We start from the raw sequence: 22,846 nt of genomic DNA, 5'->3' as shown, positions 1-22,846 counted from the left end.
TAAATAAATTTTTTGAGTTACCAAAAGGATCTTTCAAGAGACAATTAAAAAGTTATATAATGGAATCGGCTTGCAAGAACGGTTGGTAAAAAAATTGTATTTTATATTTTATTTTGGCCTCACTCCACTTACTCCACCTGAAATACTCTCATTAAAGATACTGTTTTTTTTTTTACTTTATTGATGAAATAGTGATTCATTTTTTGTTTGTTCTGTATCAATGAGGATTGTTAAATTTTGTTTATATAATTGCCCAGTAGTCGAGCTTGTCTCTCCATTTGGGCAAGTTGAAGATTTTGATGAATATGAATTTTTGAATAAATGAATCTGAATCTGAATCTAAAGTTCGAATTTGTTCCAATTCTTTAAGAATAACCCCTGAATCACATAGAATAAATAGCTCTTTTGAAATTACATAAACCTTTAGCGTAGAGAGCAAGGCATTAACAAGGGGTCAAACCCCCTAATGTACGTAATAATTTCTGTTCATTTTAAGTTTTGATGTTGCTTCTTACTTTCGATTGAAAAACCCGTTTTTTTATTTAATTGTTGATCGTTTTTTAAATAATGCTGGGAATAAAGCACCCCCTTCATAGCAATATCCCTTCCCCAATGAAAAATTCCTCCACTGAAATATCCTCCTGCATAAATTTTCCCACGAATCTCTCCCCCACTAACATAAGAAAATCCCTCTGAAGACTTCTTTACACTTCCCAATAACTATTAATATACATAAACAATGGTCAAAGTTTGTAAGTTGCAGCCCCTCCCCCAGGGACTCTGGGGGATTAAGTTGTCCCGAAAGACATAATTATTAAGTTTTTTGAATATGTTGAACAAAATGGCTATAACAAAATTTTCATTCGGTGACTTTGGGAAAAATGAGCGTTGGAGGGGGCCTAGGTGCCATCCAGTTTTTTGGGTCACTTAAAAATGGTACAAGGACTCTTAATTTCTTTACGAATGAGCCCTCTCGTGATACCCTAGGACCACTGGGTTGATGTGATCACCCCTGGAAAAAACAAACAAAAACAAATAAACATGCATCCGTGATCTTTCTCTTGGCAAAAAAAAAAAAAATACAAAATTCTACATTTTTAAAGATAGGAGCTTGAATCCTTTATTGAGTGTCCTCTAATACGCTGAATCTGATGGTGTGGTTTTCATTAAGATTCTATGACTTTTAAGGGGGCAAATCCTTCTTTTTTTGAAAATAAGTCAAATTTTCTCACGCTCATAAATTTTAAAGGGTAAGACTAAAACTTGATGGAACTTATATATTTGAAATCAGCATAAAATCTGATTCTTTTTATGAATCTATTGGTATCAAAATTCCGTTTCTTAGAGTTTCTGTTACTATTGAGCCGGATTGCTCCTTGCTTACATTTCGTTATCATGAACTGTTTGATTATGATCCGAATTAATGTTTAGTTTTGTTTTAATGAAAGTTCAAATATTTAATAATAAATGTTCAACTAAAACGGAAGGGAAATGATGAATTGGGTATCTGAATTCTTCGAATATACTTTTACTAACAGCTGACCGTAACTGTGAGAAAATTCATCGGAAAAAAAAACAAACGAGAAACTCATCAGGTTTTATGTTTCTGAGGCTGTTTAAATTTTGAATACCCAGCGATTTAGAAGTTTGTGCAGGGTTTTAAAGAGCTACTGAATAAAAGAAATATCTGTTCATTAATTGGACTTTACTTTGCTAAAAATACTGTCAATATTTCAGGTTAAAATGATGTCGAACAATGTTGAAGATGTTTATGTAAAATCCTTCCGACAAGGTCCAAGTTTAGGAAGACTGACAGGAACTGTTATAGCCAATACAATAATTACATCAACTTCAAAACCAGCTTTTTCTGGGAATCCCACAAGTCTACCAGGACTCGGCTTTTCTATTACAGATGCTACTTTTTCTGGTAAGTTGAAGACGGGGCTAGACTTCTGCCCTGCTAAAGACTTCTGCATATATTTTATTTATTTGTATATGTATATGTCTGTAGATATAATTCCGAACATAAAGTTCTTAAATAGCAATAACCAATATACTTCATCTTTTTTCTTCTTGTTAACAACGTAGATAACTTCGAAGTTTTACTGCTGATGATGAACACTGTATATGTGTTCGAAATATACAGTTAAAAATTTTATATATGTTCATTGTCTATTAAAAGGTCTTGTTAACAACAGGTCCTACTCTCTTGAAGCAAGCAACAGTGAAGGTCTAGAATCGGGGGTAGTGAGAAGGAAACATGTTAAGAAAACAAGTTTTACTTCTTAATGTTAACAACAATTCTAGCTAACACCTTTTGACTGCATCTTTACTATACTGTTAACGTCATGAACTATATATATTTCTATACGTATGTTATGATTTGTGTTTATTGGCATACAGTTGTATGAATTCAATATTTGTAATTTGCGGTTTGAGCGGCTGAAAAACTGCCTACCCTACTGAGAAAAGTAAACCAATACTGGGAAGTTATTACTGATATCAGGTCACTGAACTTTTCTTGTCAAGGATATTTGTTTTTACTGCATCACCAAGGTAAACTGATTGCAAGAGAAAGTACTTGAAAGCTAAATGATTTTTTTGCGAGCAAAATGATAAAAAAGCGACAAGGGGCTGCTGCCATCGTTGATTAAGAGTAAATATCTTTGATTAATAATTTTAATATTTCTCTTGCCTATGGCTCTAAAAGGAACGCAAAACAGACGCTAGTTAGTAAAAGACCTTACTCTTTATATACGCTATACCGTTGCATGGCTTCAACCGTCATATTATTTTCTTCCTTATGTCTGAAACTAACAATACTAGCTTGTTTTAAGTGCAATATTAAGCAGTAGCACAAATGTATATACATCTATCTATCTATCTATATATATAAAAATAAGTTGTCTGTGGATGTGTCTGTTAGGTGACGTCATGTTTGTGTGTTTACTGACGTCATGAAGTTAGTTGTCGTCATTTTTGTTATGACGGTGACATCATTAAAGATATATAAGACATGCGTTCACGTAGAAATATATTAATGTTTAACTTTAGAATGACTGATGAACTTACAATGGCAACAGCCGAGGAAGATACTCAAAGAATCTATGCCGAAAAACTTGCTGCTGATAGAGAAAGTCAGAAAAGAAAGCGTGCCGAGGAATCAAAAGAACAGCAAGGAAACAGGCTTGAGGCTGATAGAGAAAGAAAGAACAGAAAGCGTGCCGAGGAACTACCAGAGCAACGCGAAAGCAGACTTGCTGCTAAAAGAGAAAGTGAAAAAAGAAGGCGTGCCGAGGAACTACCAGAGCAACATGAAACCAGACTTGCTGCTAAAAGAGAAAAAGTGAAAAAAGAAGGCTTGTCGAGGAATAACAAGAACAGCAAGAAATCAGGCTTGCTGCTGATAGAGAAAGTAAGAAAAGAAAGCGTGCCGAGGAATCAGAGCAACCTGAAAGTTTCGCCTGGCATTCAGGTACAGCCCAGTCGATGATTATAGCTTGAGTAGATGTGTTCAAATCGGGACTATGTCTAAAATTTGTCCCTATTGCAAGGCCTTGAAATTCAATGGTGAAACAATGGGAATGTGTTGCGCCTCAGGAAAAGTTAAACTTCCTCTATTGGCTGCACCGCCATAGCCATTGAAGACTTTCCTAACTGGAACTACGTCAGAATCTCCAATCGAAAATCCAGATCAATTTATGTCTACTTTCAAAGTAAAAGGGCAAATTTATCAACCCTTTGGCAGCACAAAAATATTGCTTGCGGGAGATTTCAGGCAAACATTACCTATAATACCTAAATCAACTCCTGCAGACGAAATGAATGCTTGCCTGAAAAATTCTAGTTTATGGGCACACGTAAAAACATTAAAATTAACTACAAATATGCGTGTCCGATTGCAAAACGATGACTGGTCAAACATTTTCAGATCAATTGCTGGCAATTGGAAACGGAAAGCTCTCAGTAGACTCAATTTCAGGACGTATACAACTACCTGCTGATTTCTGAAATTTAGTGACGTCCAAAAATGAATTGATTGAAAAAGTGTTTCCGAATATTCTAAAAAATTATAAAAATAATAAATGGCTAAGTGAAAGAGCGATTCTCGCACCCAAAAATATAGACGTCCACGAAATCAACAATATTGTTTTGACCAAGATTCGAGACCAGGCAGTCCTTTACAAGTCAGTCGACACAGTTTTGGAACCAAATGAAGCGGTTAATTCCAATCCATCTGAATTTTGAATTCCGTGGATCTTTCAGGCTTTCCACCACACGTGCTACAACTAAAAATAGGCGTACCAATAATACTTTTAAGAAATATCAACCCACCAAAGCTTTGCAATGGCACGCGACTAGCCGTAAAAAAAAACCAATGGAAAACCTAATAGAGGCTACAATCTTGACAGGACCTTTTGAGGGTGAGGCTGTTCTTATTCCTCGCATTCCCATGATTCCAACGGATCTGCCTTTTCAATTTAAAAGATTGCAATTCCCAATTTGATTAGCATTTGCAATCACCATTAACAAAGCTCAAGGTCAATCATTATAAAAATGTGGTATAGATCTTAATACTGATTGTTTTTCCCATGGACAATTGTACGTTGCATGTTCGAGGGTCGGTAAACCTGACAATCTATTTATATGCAGCGACAATTGGACAGCGAAGAATGTTGTATATTCGCAAGTTTTACGCAGTTAATTTGTATTGTATCTATCTATCTATCTATCTATATAAAAACGAGTTGTGTGTATGCATGTTTGTTTGTTTGTAAAAAGAGCGTTTGCATATGACGTCATTATTAGTACATACGGCTTTGTATATGCACAGACAATGGGAAAGCCAAGAATGTTGTATATTCGCAATTTTTACGTAGTTTGAAACACATATATAAATCTATCTATATTCACAGGTGGGACACAGGGACACAACTACAATGGCGTGTAACTAATATGGCGCGTAACGACTTATGCGACTGACGAAATTAAAGACCGGGACATCGGAACACAAATGACGACCGGGACACCGGGACATAGGGAATATAAATGACGACCGGGACACTCAAAGAGAAAGCGACCGGGACACAAGGAATGTTCGATTTGCAATTACCATCAACAAAGCACCGGGACACAATATAAAAATAAGTTGTCTGTGTGTGTGTGTCTGTGTGTGTGTGTGTCGAGTGACGTCATGTTTGTGTGTCGACTGACGTCATGTTTGTCCACTGACGAAATTAAAGACCGGGACATCGGGACACAAATGACGACCGGGACACCGGGACATAGGGAATATAAATGACGACCGGGACACTCAAAGAGAAAGCGACCGGGACACAAGGAATGTTCGATTAGCAATCACCATCAACAAAGCACCGGGTCACAAATGACGACCGGGACACAGGGAATATAAATGACGACCAGGACACACAAATGACGACCGGGACACAGGGAAACAACAACAACGGGGACGCCGGGGGCACAGGGGGATATATAAATGACGGCGGGGACACGGTGAATGTTCGATTAGCAATCACCATCAACAAAGCTCAAGGGCAATCATTAGAATAATGAGGTATAGATCTGAATACAGATTGTTTTATACATGGAAAACTATATGTTGCATGTTCAAGAGTCGGTAAACCTGACAATCTATTTATATGCACAGATAATGGGACAGCCAAGAATGTTATATATTCACAAGTTTTACGTAGTTAAATATATATATATATCTATATTTACAGGTGGGACACAGGGACACAATAGGGAATATAAATGACGACCGGGACACTCAAAGAGAAAGTGACCGGGACACAAGGAATGTTCGATTAGCAATCAGGGACACAGGGAAAACAACAACAACGGGGACGCCGGGGGGCACAGGGGGATATATAAATGACGACGGGGACACAGGGAATGTTCGATTAGCAATCACCATCAACAAAGCTCAAGGGCAATCATTAGAATAATAAGGTATAGATCTGAATACAGATTGTTTTTCCCATGGACAATTATATGTTGCATGTTCAAGAGTCGGTAAACCTGACAATCTATTTATATGCACAGACAATGGGACAGCCAAGAATGTTGTATATTCGCAAGTTTTACGTAGTTAAAAATATATTTATATCTATCTATATTCACAGGTGGGACACAGGGACACAACTACAATGGCGCGTAACCAATATGGCGAGTAACGACTTACGCGCGCGGGGGGGACTTCGGAGGGCGCGAAGCGCCCCCACCAACCAGGTGCTGGGGTGGCGCGAAGCGCCACCCCAACAGCTAGTATATATATAAAAATAAGTTGTATGTTGTGTGTTTGTCCGCATATGATGTCATTATAAGTATATAAGGCTTTGTATATGACATCATTATCATTATATAAGTATATGAGGGGGCGATTCAAAGAGAAATTTTAGTATAAATCCTACAATGGCAGAAGAAACAACCGAGGAAGCTGCTCCGAGAGTTAATGCCAAAAGGCTTGCGGCTAATTGAGAAAGTAAGAAAAGAAAGCGTGCCGAGGAATCACAAGAACAGCGTGAAAACGGGCTTGCGTCTTAAAGAGAAAATGACGACCGGGATACAGGGAATATAAATAACGACCGGCACACTCAAACAGAAATTACAGACCGGGACACAAATGACGACCGGGACACTCAAAGAGAAATTACAGACCGGGACACAAATGACGACCGGGACACCAGGACTCAGGGAATTTAAATGACGACCGGAACACAGGGACATAACTACAACAGGAATGTGGGGGGGGCACAGGGGGATATATAAATGACGACGGGGACACAGGGAATATTCGATTAGCAATCACCATCAACAATGCTCAAGCGCAATTGCGGTATAGATCTGTATACGGATTGTTTTCCCATGGACAATTATATGTTGCATGTTCAAGAGTCGGTATTCCTGACAATGTATTTGAAACAGTTCGTGGTAACGAACTGTAGTAAGGAGCAACCCGGCTCAATAGTAACCAAAACTCTAAAAAATTGAATTTTGATATCAATAGCTACATCAAAAGAATCGCATTTTAATGCTGATTTTAAATATATAAGTTTCATCAAGTTTAGTCTTACCCATCAAAAGTTACGAGCCTGAGAAAATTTGCCTTATTTAAGAAAATAGGGGAAAACACCCTCTAAAAGTCGTAGAATCTTAGCGAAAATGACACCATCGGATTCAACGTATCAGAGAACCCTATTGTAGAAGTTTCAAGCTCCTATCTACAAAAATGTGGAATTTTGTATTTTTTGCCAGAAGACAAATCACGGGTGCATGTTTATTTGTTTTTTGTTTTTTTTTCAGGGGACATCGTATCGACCAAGTGGTCCTAGAATGTCGCAAGAGGACTCATTATAACGGAAATGAAAAGTTCTAGTGCTTTTTTTAAGTGACCAAAAAAATTGGAGGGCATCTAGGCCCCCTCCCACGCTCATTTTTTTCCCAAAGTCAACGGATCAAAATTTTGAGATAGCCATTTTGTTCAGCATAGTCTAAAACCATAAGAACTATGTCTTTGGGGATGACTTACTCCCCAACGATCCCTGGGGGAGGGGCTGCAAGTTAATAACTTTAACCAGTGTTTACATATAGTAATGGTTATTGGGAAGTGTACAGACGTTTTCAGGGGGATTTTATTTTGTCTGGGGGTGGGGCTGAGGATAGGGGGCTATGTTGGAGGATCTTTCCTTGGAGGAATCTGTCATGGGGGAAGAAAAATTCAATGAAAAGGGCGCAGGATTTTCTAGCATTACTATAAGAAAACAATGAAAAATAAACATGAAAACGTTTTTTCAAATGAAAGGAAGGAGTAGCACTGAAACTTAAAACGAACAGATATTATTACGAATATGAGGGGTTCTAATAATACTTTAGCATAAAGAGCGAGGTATTTAGGAGGAGATAAACACCTCGCTCTTTATGCTAAAATATTTTTAGTAATTTCAACTATTTATTCTACGGCCTTTCTGATTCAGGGGTCATTCTTAAAGAATTGGGACAAAACTTACGATTTAGTATAAAGAGCGAGGTATTAACGAGGGTACAAACCCCCTCGTATACATAATAAAAATATAAGGTTATGAAAGTTTGTTACGTAAGTTAATTCTTAAGTTACGTATATTTTTTACTAATAAAAACGTTCGTTAAAAATTAAAAGTTCTAGTTGCCTTTTTAAGTAACCGAAAAATTGGAGGGCAACTAGGCCTCCTTCTCCACCCCTTATTTCTCAAAATCGTCTGATCAAAACTAAGAGATAGCCATTTAGCCAAAAAAGAATTAATGTACAAATTTCAATTTAATAATTTATGTGCGGAAAGCCAAAACCAAACATGCATTAATTCAAAAACGTTCAGAAATTAAATAAAAAAAACTATTTTTTTTTAGCTGAAAGTAAGGAACAACATTAAAACTTAAAACGAACAGAAATTACTCCGTATATGAAATGGGTTGTCCCCTCCACAATCCCTCGTTCTTTACGCAAAAGTTTGACTCTTTTCCACAATTCTACTTTTTAAAACAATTAAAAGCTTTAGCGTAAAGAGCGAGGGATTGCGGAGGGGACAACCCATTTCATATACGGAGTAATTTCTGTTCGCTTTAAGTTTTAATGTTGCTCCTTACTTTCAGCTAAAAAAAATTATTTTTTTTATTTAATATATTCAAAGACAATGGGACAGCGAAGAATGTTGTATATTACGTAGTTAAAAACATATGTATATCTATCTATATTCACAGGTGGGACACAGGGACACAACTACAATGGTGCATAACTAATATGGCGTGTAACGACTTACACGTGCGGGGAGGCTTTGGGGGTGGGTGACACCAGGAGCTAGTATATATATATATATATATATATATATATATATATATATATATATATATATATATATATATATATATATATATATATATATATATATATATATATATATATATATATATATATATATATATATATGTATGTATATATATATATATATATATATATATATATATATATATATATATATATATATATATATATACTAGCTGGGTCCTGGCGGCTTCACCACAGGGCCCCAGCATGGCACGCAGCAGGTTTCTATATATGGATTCTCATTGTCCCTTGTGTTCTAACCACAGATAGTGCTGGGTCTCGTCGGCTTTACCACTAGTCCCCGTGGGCCCCAGCATGGCACACGGCAGGCTTCTATATATAGATTCTCATTGTTCCTTGTGTTCTGGGTCCCGGCAACGCTATGTCATTTTTGGATCGAATTGATGACGTAAATTGATTTAGTTTTCTGTTTTAAAGTTTTCGAAATGCTTTAATTCTTTGTCAAAATATATGTAAATATTTGGTGAAACAATAGAAATGTGTTGCGCCTCAGGAAAAGTTAAACTTCCTAAACTGGCTGCACCACTAGAGCCATTGAAGACTTTGCTTATTGGAACTACGTCAGAATCTAAGCGTTTTTTATCAAACATCCGAAAATATAACTCATGTTTCCAAATGACGTCGTTTGGTGCCCAAATCAAAAATCAAGATCAATTTATGCCTACTTTCAAAGTACAAGGGTAAATTTATCAGGGTAACTTTAATAATAAATTGATAGATCCATCCTATAACAAACAAACGATTAAGAAATACAGTGCAATGAATTATTATTCCTATAGACTAATGATTCGTCCCAATGACGGGAATTATATTTTAAAGTGCCGTCAATTGTTTCACCAATACATCATTGATATGTATGCAAAGATTGAATCAGAACTATCTATATTCACAGGTGGTACACAACTACAATGGCGCGTTACTAATATGGTGCATAACGACTTAAGCGCGTGGGGGGGGGGCTTGGGGGGTGCAAAGTGCCCCCACCATCTTGGTGGATCTCCCATGGACAATTATATGTTGCCTGTTCAAGAGTCGGTAAACCTGACAACCTATTTATATGCAGAGACAATGCGACAGCGAAGAATGTTTTATATTTGCAAGTTTTACGTAGTTAAAAACATATATATATATATATATATATATATATATATATATATATATATATATATATATATATATATATATATATATATATATCCACCCCCAAGCCTTCAAAGGTAACAGACAAAAAAAAATGTTGTTAACTAGTGTTAAGCTTTTGTTCTGCAACATTAATGGTACCAGAGAGAAACTAGGTGTTTTTACAATTTACTGTCTTTTGTTTGATACTGTGTGCATTGTCAAACGCTTATGTAATTTGAATAATACTGGTCGGCTTCGGCTGTCAGTCGACCATAACTTTTTTTTTTATTTATGCTACTAAGATTACACTAATCCGGCCGTCGAGCAGCTTCACATTTGTCGCTCACAAAAAGTTTCAGTGCAAACTAGTTTATGCTGTTTATGTTAAGCCCCAGTGCATCTACTGTCCGTACGGTTTTATTTAATGATTTTACGCTGTGGTAGGGTTTTGTCCAAACCTTTCGTGTAATGATAAGTGCTTTCAAATTTTCTAATTATTGCCTAGGGTTTTCTGCCGAATTAGTGAGGGCGGGGGCTTCTTCAACATCAAAATAATATTTTAGATGTTTTTATCTATTTTATATAGGTAAATTAAATTTACTGGTGTTACATTATATTTAATACACCCGATCCCTACTCATGCTGCCTGAAAAAACTAAGAGTAAGTGTAAAAGCATCACTTACTTTGTGCCTTTAAAAGAAATGAAAATTATTTTCAATCTTTGGATAATTTAATATAATTTTTTTCCCTCATTTTTTGGTTCTTAATTTACTCGCCCCTGGGGCAGATTGAATAATTGGTTAGATATTTTAATGTGTTGGTATTCTGCTGCAGTTTGTTTTTTGCCGGTAGTCAGTGCATAATGGCTACCTAAGATTTTCCTTGTGAGTGTGTGTATTTTCTCTTTTTATTTTTTTCTTTCGTTCTGCCGTCCTAGTCATAGAACTTCCGGTGTGTATATATGTCATAAGTTCATACAGTATTCTTCTTGGATATTTCAACGCTACCGTTACTGATCCCACAGACATATGGAAAGCCATCATGGGTAATGTTACCCCGGACGTAACTAAGGGCAATGAAAGTCATTTGCTTCGGTTCTGCAGTGCCCATCAGCTTGTTATCACCAACACTGTTTTCGAAAGACCTTTAATTCATAAGTATACTAGGTATAGTAACGACGGCGTCATAAAGAAAATGATTATATTATCATCTCTCGGCGATGAAGGTCATCAGTTTTAATTACCACTCGTTTCATGGCGCTGATACCACGAAATAATACCTGATGTAGTTTCTTTTAAACTGAAATTCCAGAATGTCGACAACCGCATTGCAATGTTAAGCTTCCATAGTCTTGATACTCTGGCGATCAAAGAGAAGATTAAAGTTGAGATTAAAAATTGTTTTGAAAGTCTTTCCCAGCTAGCGGATATTGAAGCCATGTTTCAATATCCAACTCGTTTAAAATCGGAGTCACCGACGCAGCTAGAACAACCCTTGGCTTGAAAATTAAGGTAAAAAAGCCTTGCCTGTCACAGGGGCCTGTGGACGATATTAAACTCCATAGAAAATGGGGGCTATGAAGACATATCGACATCTCAATGACATCAATAATAGGCTGATACATAGAGCGGATACATATACATATACATATACATAGGCAGATATTTCGTCGACGCCAAAGCTGATGAGCTACAAGAGGCTGCCCCAAGAAAACACATTAGAGCAGTGTATACACGCTTTCATGACCTCTTGGGCTAGTGTGATCAATCAATAGAGAACGTACTATCTGTGGATGGGGGTGCTTCTTGAAGACATAGTGTCCAACCTTTCAAGGTAGAATGAACACTTAGGCAGGAGTAGAATGACTCCTGCCGTCCCCCAACCTGTGGTCTATAATAACTTTAGTAATGTTGACATTAATCCGTTCACAGTGTTAGAATTAAAAATGCTGCGATGAAATTGAAAAACCGACAAGCTCCTGGCATATGTGGAATCTCAACAGAACTGCTTAAGACGGTGGTGACACTATCCTGCTATTGCTTCAAATGCTACTCAATGCAATACATTAATCGGAGATCATCCAGAAAGATGGCGTACAGGAGCAATCCTACCACCATGGAAGAGAAAAGGCTCTAGGAGGTAGTGCAAGAAATATGGAGGGATAGCGTTTCTATCGGTACCAAACGAGCTCTTTCCTATGGTTTTGTTTGCTGTAATGTTTTGCACACCCTCCATATTCTCTATAATACAAATTGCAGAGAAGGCTAACAAGTTCTATCAGCAGTCTTTCATTGATTATGTCTATTTCAAGGCAACACTCGACTCAGTTAATCGATATTCTTTATGGAATATTCTGTCTAATATATGCCTCCCGTGAAAAGATATCCGCCTACTCAGGGCCATGCATCAAGAAACCAGGAGCTGTGTGCATGTGAATGGTAGATGTGGTGTGTTCTTACAAGTAAGAATATTAGCAGGGCAAGGTTGTTCAGTTTTTCAGTTGCTCCTGAGCTATTTAACCGTATTACTGATCATATTGTGACTTGAACAATTCGGAAGTTGAGCTTTGAAATCAAGTATGGAGATATAGTTGTCACTGATTGTGGCTTGTCTGATGACATAGTGCTAGTCACCAGCTCCACGTCATAGCTGCTCATGGCTCTAAACACACTTCCGGGTGAAGCTGCCAAGACGGAACTGTCCATTAACTGGACAAAAACAAAAGTCATGGTAGTGTAGCCAAGGTCTAACAGCAATTACTTGGTAGCCACGAAGGGGTTAACCACTTCACTTATCAGGGTTCTATCTTATCATTGAATGGCTGCATCGACATGAATTTGCTGCCCGTGTGACTGAGGCCTCTTCCATCTTCGGTAGACTGAGTCATGTTAGAAAGAAGCCCAACGAGCATCCAAGAGGAAAATTCTTAGAGGGTCAGTCGATTCCATCTTGCAATAATAAGCTGAAACTTGGCCTGCAACTACAGCTGTCCAGCGCTATCTCAACAGCCTTTATTCCATGATGTTAAGGAAAATGGAGGAAATACGATGGAAAAACTTTCAGCAATAAGCGCTTACGAAGTATGACTTTTTAGTCACCTTTTTCACACCTGGTTGCCGAGAGGACGCTTCGTTGGCTTGGACATCTTTTGCAATTGCCTCACCTCAGCTCGGGCTCTTTACGACTTCGAGCCAATCATTAGTGGCTGGAAAGGTGCAAAAGAAAGACCGGAGATCCTATGAAGTGATAGTCTCGTTGATTTGCCTGGATCAAGCTAGAATTTTCTTCATAATACGGAGGCCCTTACTATTGACCACCCACGGGAGAAGGCTGACGATGCTCTCAGAGCCACGCTGGCATGAGCATTAAGCAATAAGAGTAAAGTAAGTAATTGAGATATATTAAGGGTTAAGAAAGTAGAGACAGAAAGGAAGCATGGGAGACAGGGAGAGAGAGAAAGAAAGAGAGAGACAGAGAGAGAGAAAAGAGGGAGATACAGAGAGAAAGAGAGAGAGAGATAGAAAGAGAGAGAGAGAGAGAGAGAGGGGGGGGAGAGAAAGAGAGAGAGAGAGAGAGAGAGGGGGAGAGAGAGAGAGAGAGAGAGATTGAGAGAGAGAGATAAAGAGAATGGATGGTAGAGAAAGGTTTAGGGGAAGACAAAAGACATACACAACCTAAAAACTTGGAATTAAAGAGACAAAACAGTAATAACTAACTCTCCTAAATACAATATTCCTGGTTTTCTAGCACTGTCATCAACAAGTGGCTCTTCAAGTAACAGGCCGAGCAGTAGCAACAGTGGTTCTGAATCAAATGAATTTCCGGGTTCTCTAGTGTACTTAGCTCCATCACCATCTGAAACAAATGACAATTTATATGAACTGACTATACTAGCCCCAGGTCCTGACGAGATGCCTATCGTTGAGAGTGGACTCACCATCTTAGCACCAAATGAGGATCAAGAGGCCACTGCAACCAGCATAGGTAATTGAAATTAATAAATAATTTTTACTTCTTACAGATATAATTGGTTGGACATTGTCATCAGTTGCTTGTCCAGTCAAAGGAGGATGAGAGGACAAGCTTGGCATTTTCACAAGATTGTGAATATAATAATTGTCATTCTTACCGTGAATATAATGAAACCTCATCTCATATATGCAATCAATCTAAATTTAGAATTTTATTTTTATTTTTATGTCTGTTGATCAAGTAAATCTCACAATTTATGCTTAATATGCATTGTTCTTGTTTAAAAGCTATGAAATATTTTAATACTTATTTAAATGAAAATTACAACACATTCAGTAATTTAAAGAGAAAACACTTGGGACAGAAGTCACACACGGCATAGAGTTTTACATTTCGATCATTTGCCTATATAAGCTAGAGACCATTTACCATTAGTCATCAAGTGACCTTCGAGATTTTTTATATTCTACACTTAAAAAAAACCGAAATAGACGTGATAAATGACTAACACTTTTTGTGGAGCTATGATGATATCGTGTGTACGTAAAGTATAATTTACGTGCATATAATGATAAAACGGCCATCTCATGGCCAGTCAGAAGGATTAAGTACATAAAACTTGATGAATTCAACAATAGTTCTTGTTGGGCTTGTAGCCCAATTTGTCAGATTTAGGTCGTGGTCCTCATATATGTACAAACTACTTTCACTCCTAGTTTAAATTTATAAATTTTCCAAGATCAAATACGACCAAGAGTCACGTGACCAATATATATGACCAAATAATGATCAATGAGTCATCATACTAGCCAATTTATTCTTTCTTCATAGATTTTAATCTCTGGATGCTGTTAAATTAGTTTTTAGATTGTCATTCCTTTTGTTGCTTGGTATCCTCACTGGGCCGCGAGAGAGGTGACTTAAATTTTCTTTTGTATATATCTTTTACAGTTAGTCCATGTAAGTAAACCTTCAAGTGAGTTAGTTAAGAGTTTAAAGTTTGCGTTGGTCTTACACTTTGATCAACAATGGGAGTTATATTTTGTAGCCTGCTTCTGATTATCCTCTATCATGGTTAAAGAAAAAGAAGGCAAATTTATGCGAATTTTAAAAATATGTTTATGGGTGGCACCTACATATGCACACCCGTTATATAATAGTTGTTATTGAACCTCAAAATATATAAAAGTAGTTATCTATTCGTTTGTAGTTTTGCTGTCAAACTTGAGTGAAGATCGTAATATTAAGCTCTCCCGATGCAGTAAATGCCAAAATGACAATCTCAAGAATTTTTTTTTATAAATTAGCTTTGCGTTACTATTTTTAAATACAATGCTACAAAGAAACATTGAATATTGACTTTTGAGATTACTTCTTATAGAAAACTGCTCAATAAGATGTGTGGTCCAACTTATCAGATACTCAATTATAAAACATTTTTGTTTTCAAATGAAAATTGAGAACAAAATTGACACATAAAACAAACAGAAACTACTTAGTAAATGAAAATAAGTCAGCCCTTCGGGTCTGTGCTCTTAGACCTCACAAGTTGGTGCTTCACAAAAACCAACTTAGAGCGTAAAAAGTATTGCCATTTCGTGATTGCAAGTGTTTAATTTAAGGATTTTATTTACCAAAGAAATAAACTCTCTTATTCTAAAGGCATCGTGAAAAAGTATTTGAAATTTCTGTTACATCACTATTGTTTTCCTAGATGATAGAACCATAGACCAAAATTTTAAGGGAGTGGCTTTGGTGTCCTCCAAACATCCCAAACCATAGACAGAGTTCTACAGCTTGAATTTTATGTTCAAAGGAGCCCTCTTCCAAAATTCTTCAACAATCAATTATATTTGATAAGCCCTCTTATTCTTAATTTTAGATTGATAGAGGGAAAGCGTCGGGGTTCAAATCTGCCAATTATAAAAGACAGATTTCGCTCTCCAAATTCTATTCAAAACTTTCCGATATGCTCACGTTCCCCTAAAGCTTATCTATTAACTCTTGGGCCTAGAATACAGCATATCGTTAAATCGTTCATTTGTGCAAAAAATGAAAGGTCAAAGAGATCCTAAAATTTTTGGATAAAATCTCTGTGAAATGGAAATTCCAACCAGTTATAACATTCTCATCTTTCGAACATAGTTCACCAATAACTTTTTTCATTTAAGAATTGGTCACTTCCATGAGCTGGGATTGTCTTATTGGAAGTTTGAAGCAGCAAAGGACATAATAAGTCTTATGACATATTTTGTTGTATTACAAATTTTTTAGTTAATTGACCACCTTAAATTTATGGCATGACTCTACACTCTTTGTCATCATTGGTTCAGAGGTTGTAAAATGGTGCAGATTAGATATCCTTTAGTTATTTAGTTCTTTAGTTTCAGTTCTTTCTTTTAAAATTAGCCAATATCATTTAAAAAAATAAAACATGTTTTAAATTGCAAAATTTTAATAAAAACAGCAATTTTAGAAAATCAGCTATTATCAAACCTTACATGGAGAAGAGGGTAAGGCGCTGGGAATTTTGTCAACCCAGTTATGGTGAGCTTCGATACTCAACTAAAAATAGAGATGGAGAGAGAAAGAGAAAATGGAAGGAGGATAGAGTTTAATTCTTAGAATAATTCATGTAAGGAAATTCAAAAAAATAATGTGGAAATACTACCATAGAAAAAGTGGTCGACCATATAAAAATCGTCCACTATCTTAGCCAAAATGTTAAAGCCCTCCTTAAGTGTTTGCCTTTTAAAGAATTTAGAAGATTTCTAAGAATGTACATAGATTCAATTTTTTAGGTGTGACTTGGCCCACAAGAATTCTGGAGATCCTGATCTATTTAGTTCGAGCATTTATACTGTCACCTGTCTACGTTCTTTATGCTTTGCTCCGACCTTTAGGTGGTTTTCGAAAAAAGAAGAAAAAGAATATAATTGGGAGAAGGTTTTCAACATTACCATTCACACTTGATGATATCTTAGAAAACCGAGACTTCATTCTCCGATCCTTAAGGAGAGGTTAATTCCACCTCGTGTAGACTAGTCTCTGTATTTTATTTATTGGTATATTTATTTGTTTTGAAATGAAAATAATTATTTTTTCTACTTGATAGTTGATTCTTACTTTTATAAGGAAATAACAGAGAAAAACATAACAAACAATCACATCCATCCAAGCTTTCAGGTTTTCAAAACCTATGTTTTTGGGAGAAAGTGTCAAGGATCCTCTAAGCTGGTTGTTTGATTTCATTTTAGGATTATAAAATTCCTCTCCTCCCATAGTTAGATGTATGCAACAAGCAGTGGTTCATAGGGAATATTTTGCACACACACATATATATATATATATATATATATATATATATATATATATATATATATATATATATATATATATATATATATATATATATATATAGTAGTTTTTATTACAGTCCGATACAATTTTTATGCTCCTGTACACAGTGCAGCAAGAACTGTTTTTGTTTGCCTGAATCTCCTAGACTTTTAAGTTATTTGTGGAGGAACTAGATGCAACAGCTAGTGTTTCTCTTTGTCTTACAATCCCTCATCTTCTTTCAATTATCGCTGTCTAGATCTTTCCTTTTTTTCTACCAATTTTTTGGCCCCATTAAATCAAGCTTACTCAATCGGACTATCTATCTTGGCTTTGTCAACCATTAGCTATCGCTTGATGCCCATAATTATTCGATTTTAATTCAAAATGAAAAATGATGTTGAATTAAAATCGAATTGTTGTTGGCATCTAGCGATGGCTAATTGTAGAGAAAGCCAACACAGATAGTCGAATTGAGTGAGAGGCAAATCTGGCATTAACTTCCTTATTAGGATTGTATAAAAATGATGTTAGTTCATTTGTTAATAGATAAGTCTATCTAATATCCGTCCATGCGTCATTCCTAGGGTAAAAGAACTAAGATAGTCCTAAAACTATTGATAGAACTTTTGAATTAAAATCAAAAAGTTGTGGGCATCAAAACATGGCTAATTGTAGAAAAAGTCAAGACAGATAGTCCGATTGAGTGATAGGAAAATCTGGCATTAACTCCCTTATAAGGATTGTATAAAAATGATGTCATTTCATTTGTTAATAGATAAGTCTATCTATGATCCGCCCATGCGTCATTCCTAGGACTTAGAAGAACTAAGGTAGATAGTTTTAGAGATAAGACAGACGTAGAGCCTATAGTTTTCCAAGTGTTTGGTTAAAATGCACGGGTAAACAGTGGAAATGAGTATTCTTCTCTTATTGGACCAATACTTTTTTTTGTTATCTTTTAGCAAGGCACGCCCACCTAGAATCTCATACAGGTAGACCAAGAATTTAAATTTGACATAGGACCATTAGATAACCTGGAATGAGAGGTAAACCAGGAACGCCCACCTATGGTCCTAGGCAAGTTGAACCAAGAATTTTCTATTGTCTTTGAGGGGCTCTGAAAACGGTTACCTGAACAGGGTCCCCGATCGGTCTTCTATTAAATTTTAAACGTAAACATATCAACTTTTAAACGGATATATTTCAGAGATACAAACAGGTAAGCCTTTCTTTCCATAGACCTGCTCCCACGGCCAAAAGAATGTGTGAATACCCGAATTTGACCTACTACAATTCTTTTTGTTAGATGAACACCTAGAAGACCCCTCCCTCCTGCTATAACATGGTTCTCTCAATAATAGAATAACCTAGTTTTCTTGAAAAATATACACTTGTACACCCCGCCTACAATTTCATGCACTATTTTGCTAATCGAAGAAGATTGTTAAAAAAAGGTATAAACAGGTACACTATGTTAAACACTTTATAATAGCTTCAATAATGTAAAAGGCTTTTCTACCGAACAGCTGCTCTTCTTATAATTGCATGATAGGATCCTTACCAGCCAGAAAATTTGAAGGCTACGATATTGCATGTGAATTGCAAATTGGGGTGTTATGGTTCAACATAATCTGCACTTTTTGAGAAAGCGATCTAAATTTCCAACTACATCCATTTTAAGCAGTCAAAATATTTTATTATTGCTGCTTAATGGTGAAAAAAGCGGCGTATATTTTCCTTTGCTATATTGTAGAGAGAATAAAATCAAAAATTTAATCGCAGAATAAAAATAAATACGATCAGCTGTATTCAATAATTCAAGCTGTTCTGTTAAATACCCCATTTTCGCTTATAGATAAATAGATAGATAGAAAGATATTTATTGCAGCAAAAGCCACTTAGGGGCCAGGGAAAAAAACAACAAATAATACAAAATAATACCACAAGATGCTAACTCACATAACAGGGTATGTAAAACTCACATAATTACGCAAAATGTCACACACATGATCAATATATTTTAAATGCTTTAAAGCTACATGGATCATGGTTACAAAAAAGAAAAAAGAAATGCTTCAAGCACACCATATAAAATAACATTCAACATTTTTTTCTTGTCCCGCCTATCGTCCACCCTCCAAAAATCTTTCTCTGTGCTGCATGGCTACATGCACGTACATTCCGATATTCTTAATATCCACTTTACACTTACTTTTTAAAATTCTGAATATCCAATCCTTTCCATTTACCCCAATCCCAAAAGTTTCTACTCTCAAATCCTTAAACTCCTTACAATTCCACATTAATTACTCTGAATTCTAATTTTCTCTGCACATTGGACAAAAATACAGGTTTCTCTGTGACTTAAACCTCCCCAAATACTTGTTTCTTTCACCGAAAGACATAAAATTACCTCTTTTTGAAATGATCCAACTTAAATCCTCGCCCTAAAGTCCCACTTTAAAATAATATCCCTCTCTCCATACCGTCTTGACCTCAACGTACACACCTAGAGGCACTGCTGCGGTCTGACTTGCCTTCCATAGCTGGGTCTCCTACAACTACAACAGGGACTTCCCACAACTATTCAAAATTTTCCTTATTTGATTTGGCCATGAATCTTTTCTATAATGTTGCTTTAACTAGTCTATCCTAAGACAATGATGTTATCCTTTGTCAAAACTTAACCATTTTACTAACTCTTATTCCTAAGAGTGTCAAGACCTAAATCTCCACTTAATACTAGACTATTAAAACTATCATTTAAACCTAAGAGTCTCTTAAAATACTTAAGCTGAATCCTTTCCAACCCCATTCAATTATCAACCCCCCCCCCCCCCCCCACATACACATAATTCTGATCCATAATGTACTATTTAAATTAACTTTCCCTGAAATTTTCTGAATCCCTGAATTCTCTTCTGCAGCTCAATATCATTTAGGCCTAATTCTTTAATACTACTTCTGAGGAACATACCCATTACCCTAATACCTTTAATTACCATATCCTCTATATGCCTCTTCCATTTTCCATTAACTTAATTCTTAAATAATTAAATTCTTTAAGTTTTTTAATTGCCTTTCCCTATAGCCAAATCTTAGCCCCCCCTCCCTATTTTCCCGCTAGTCCTAAACATCATAAATACCGACTTATCTACATTTAAAGCTAATCGTTTTTCTTTAAAGTACTCTGAAGCCAAGTTTAGGAGCTTTTGAAGATTTTCCTAACTAGAAATAACAGGGGACCAAGAACAGATCCTTGGGGTATTCCAAATTTAACATTACTGACTGAAGAAACATTATCTCCTAGTTGTACCTATTGAGTTCTTTCTTTTTAAAAAAAGGACAGTAATTGAGGAAATGGTCCTCTAAATCCGCAATTTTCTAATTTGGCAATGAACATAAAATGGTCAACGCAGTCAAAAGCTTTTACATCAAGAAAAACAGAAGCGACTTTCATACCATTATCCAAAGCATCACTCACAAAAGTTGTCAAAAATAAAGCAGCATGCTCAGTAGATAAACCCCTCGGAAAACCAAATTGATTTGGATTAAAAAATGGCTTACTCTCCGAAAATTCAACCATTCTTTTAACTATTAATTTCTCAAACAATCTGGATACTACTGGTAATAAGGAAATGGGCCTATAATTTCAGGTGTATAATCAGGTGTTTTTCTATCATTTAAAATAGAGGTTTGCTCACTTGCACTGTTCACAACAGATTTTTGAACTTCATCAACCTTGTTTTCCTTATTTACTTCAACACTCATAGAAATTTTAGAATTACATTCAACAGAAGGAGATTGAGGGAGCTCCTCTTCAACAGGAGGTTCAGTCACTGTTGTTAAAGTCTGTGACTGAGGTATATGACTATCCATTTTATTGACATCACCTCATGATATTTGGTCTTTTCACAACGATTTGTACAACCTGCACTGGTGAACACTACTTGAATTCACAATTAGAAAATAGTTGTGTGAAATCTACTCATGTATTTGTGCTGGGAGCGTTGGAGTCTGAGATAAATGAATGAGAGTTTGTGACATTGAACTTTGCCGAGGAGTCCCTAAATCAAAGTAAAAGAGCCAAGAGTTAGTGGCGAAGGCTATATTGCTGAATTATCTGAAAGTTCAAATTAAATAATTGAAACAAAAACGAAATATTTCTAACAAATAAACAAAACAATGATTAGCTTCATACAACATGGCACGGTGATCTGAAATGCTCTTCCCGCTTTTCCCAGGATAAAATTCCTGGGGAAGTTATCCCTAAAAGTTTTGTGTTGACTCTCTCAAAAGAAGATTCCATAGTCATCAAAAACCTTGATAAAGGACTAGTCGCAAATCCGATATCTAATTAAACCTAGCAACATGAATTTAGGACTAAAAAAATATATATATAATCTACATCCTTAAATCAAAAACTCAAGAGAATCAAAAACTCAAGTTGTGCAAACTAATTTTGATCTGGAGCTTAGATATTAGAGCTGGATATAGTTTACTGCAGACTAAAATCAGCCTGACAAATCGTATCTAATGTTGAGGGTTTGACTCAATAAGACAGAAACAAATAATTGATATGCTCTTCATTATGAAGTCAAAAAGCACAAATATCAAGACTATCATAGGCGACGCAATAGCGCGAGTTGTTGTAGAAACTTCAAAAAGGGCTCATTCGAATAGAAATTAAAGGGGCTAGCACCCTTTTTAATACTCAAAAGTTATCAGAGGCCAACTAAAACCCCTCCCATGCCCACCACTTTCCCGAACGCGTCCTATCTAAATTTTTGAGATAACGTTTTGTTCAATGCAGTTGAAATGTCCAGAAATTATGTAGAATTTGAGGATAACACCCCCTCCACCCCAAAGCCTTCAGGGCAGGGATGGTAAGTTATGTCCTGGGGGCATATAAGGTATATATAGAAAGGGTGACCGTATAAACTTCGAAGGAGGTTCATAGGATGGTAATCAGAAGTTACAGCGCCCTTTTTAATATTAAGAGTGGTCGGGGGGACAACCCCTCCCCAAACCTCGTATTTTCCAAAAATGCGTCTTATAGAAATTTTGATATAGCCATTTGTTGTCTTAGAAACTTCGAAAAGAGCTCACTCGATTGGATATTGAAACGGCTAGTGCTCTTTTATTAGTCAAAAGTGATGGGAGGACAACTAACTCTCCTCCCAAACCCACCATTTCTCCAAACACATCCAATCAAAATTTTGAGATGGTCATTTTCTTCAACGAAGTTAAAAGGTCAGGAAACAATTTTTTTTTTTTCAATGAAAATACTAAAAACATTTTACAATAAAATATACCAAAAAATGGATTTTCAAAAGTTGGGCTGGACGGAGGGGGCGGCATAAGCAGCACCAAATATTAACATCGTTTAAAGTGATTGGTGAATTAGAGTCAAAACTAGAAATAAATCTATGTTGAGTCTTATTCCTGTTTTTTTTTTCGGACTTCGTCAAATTGGCCTCTTAGCGGCTACAATTGAAAATGTCCAA

At 36.1% G+C, this 22,846-nt stretch overlaps 1 protein-coding gene across 2 annotated transcripts in view; it reads left to right on the top strand.

Annotated features, from left to right (window-relative positions):
• The window catches only part of LOC136025375 (uncharacterized), a 145,138-nt gene that overhangs the window by 79,544 nt on the left and 42,748 nt on the right, over nucleotides 1-22,846 (top strand). Inside the window, exons 9-11 of one of the 2 annotated variants that reach the window (XM_065701353.1) lie at nucleotides 1,738-1,927; nucleotides 13,773-14,009; nucleotides 16,799-17,109. In XM_065701353.1, coding sequence (XP_065557425.1) covers nucleotides 1,738-1,927; nucleotides 13,773-14,009; nucleotides 16,799-17,022 — 651 coding nt within the window. In that variant the 3' untranslated portion in view covers nucleotides 17,023-17,109. Of the gene's footprint in view, nucleotides 1-1,737; nucleotides 1,928-13,772; nucleotides 14,010-16,798; nucleotides 17,110-22,846 lie in introns of those variants that run through there. The other variant, XM_065701352.1, reaches the window with a different exon arrangement.

Source organism: Artemia franciscana, chromosome 3 (assembly GCF_032884065.1).
Source record: "Artemia franciscana chromosome 3, ASM3288406v1, whole genome shotgun sequence".
NCBI classification, from domain to species: Eukaryota; Metazoa; Arthropoda; class Branchiopoda; order Anostraca; family Artemiidae; genus Artemia; species Artemia franciscana.
Note: the sequence above shows the minus strand (reverse complement) of the source record. Positions and strands in the feature narration are given on the sequence as shown.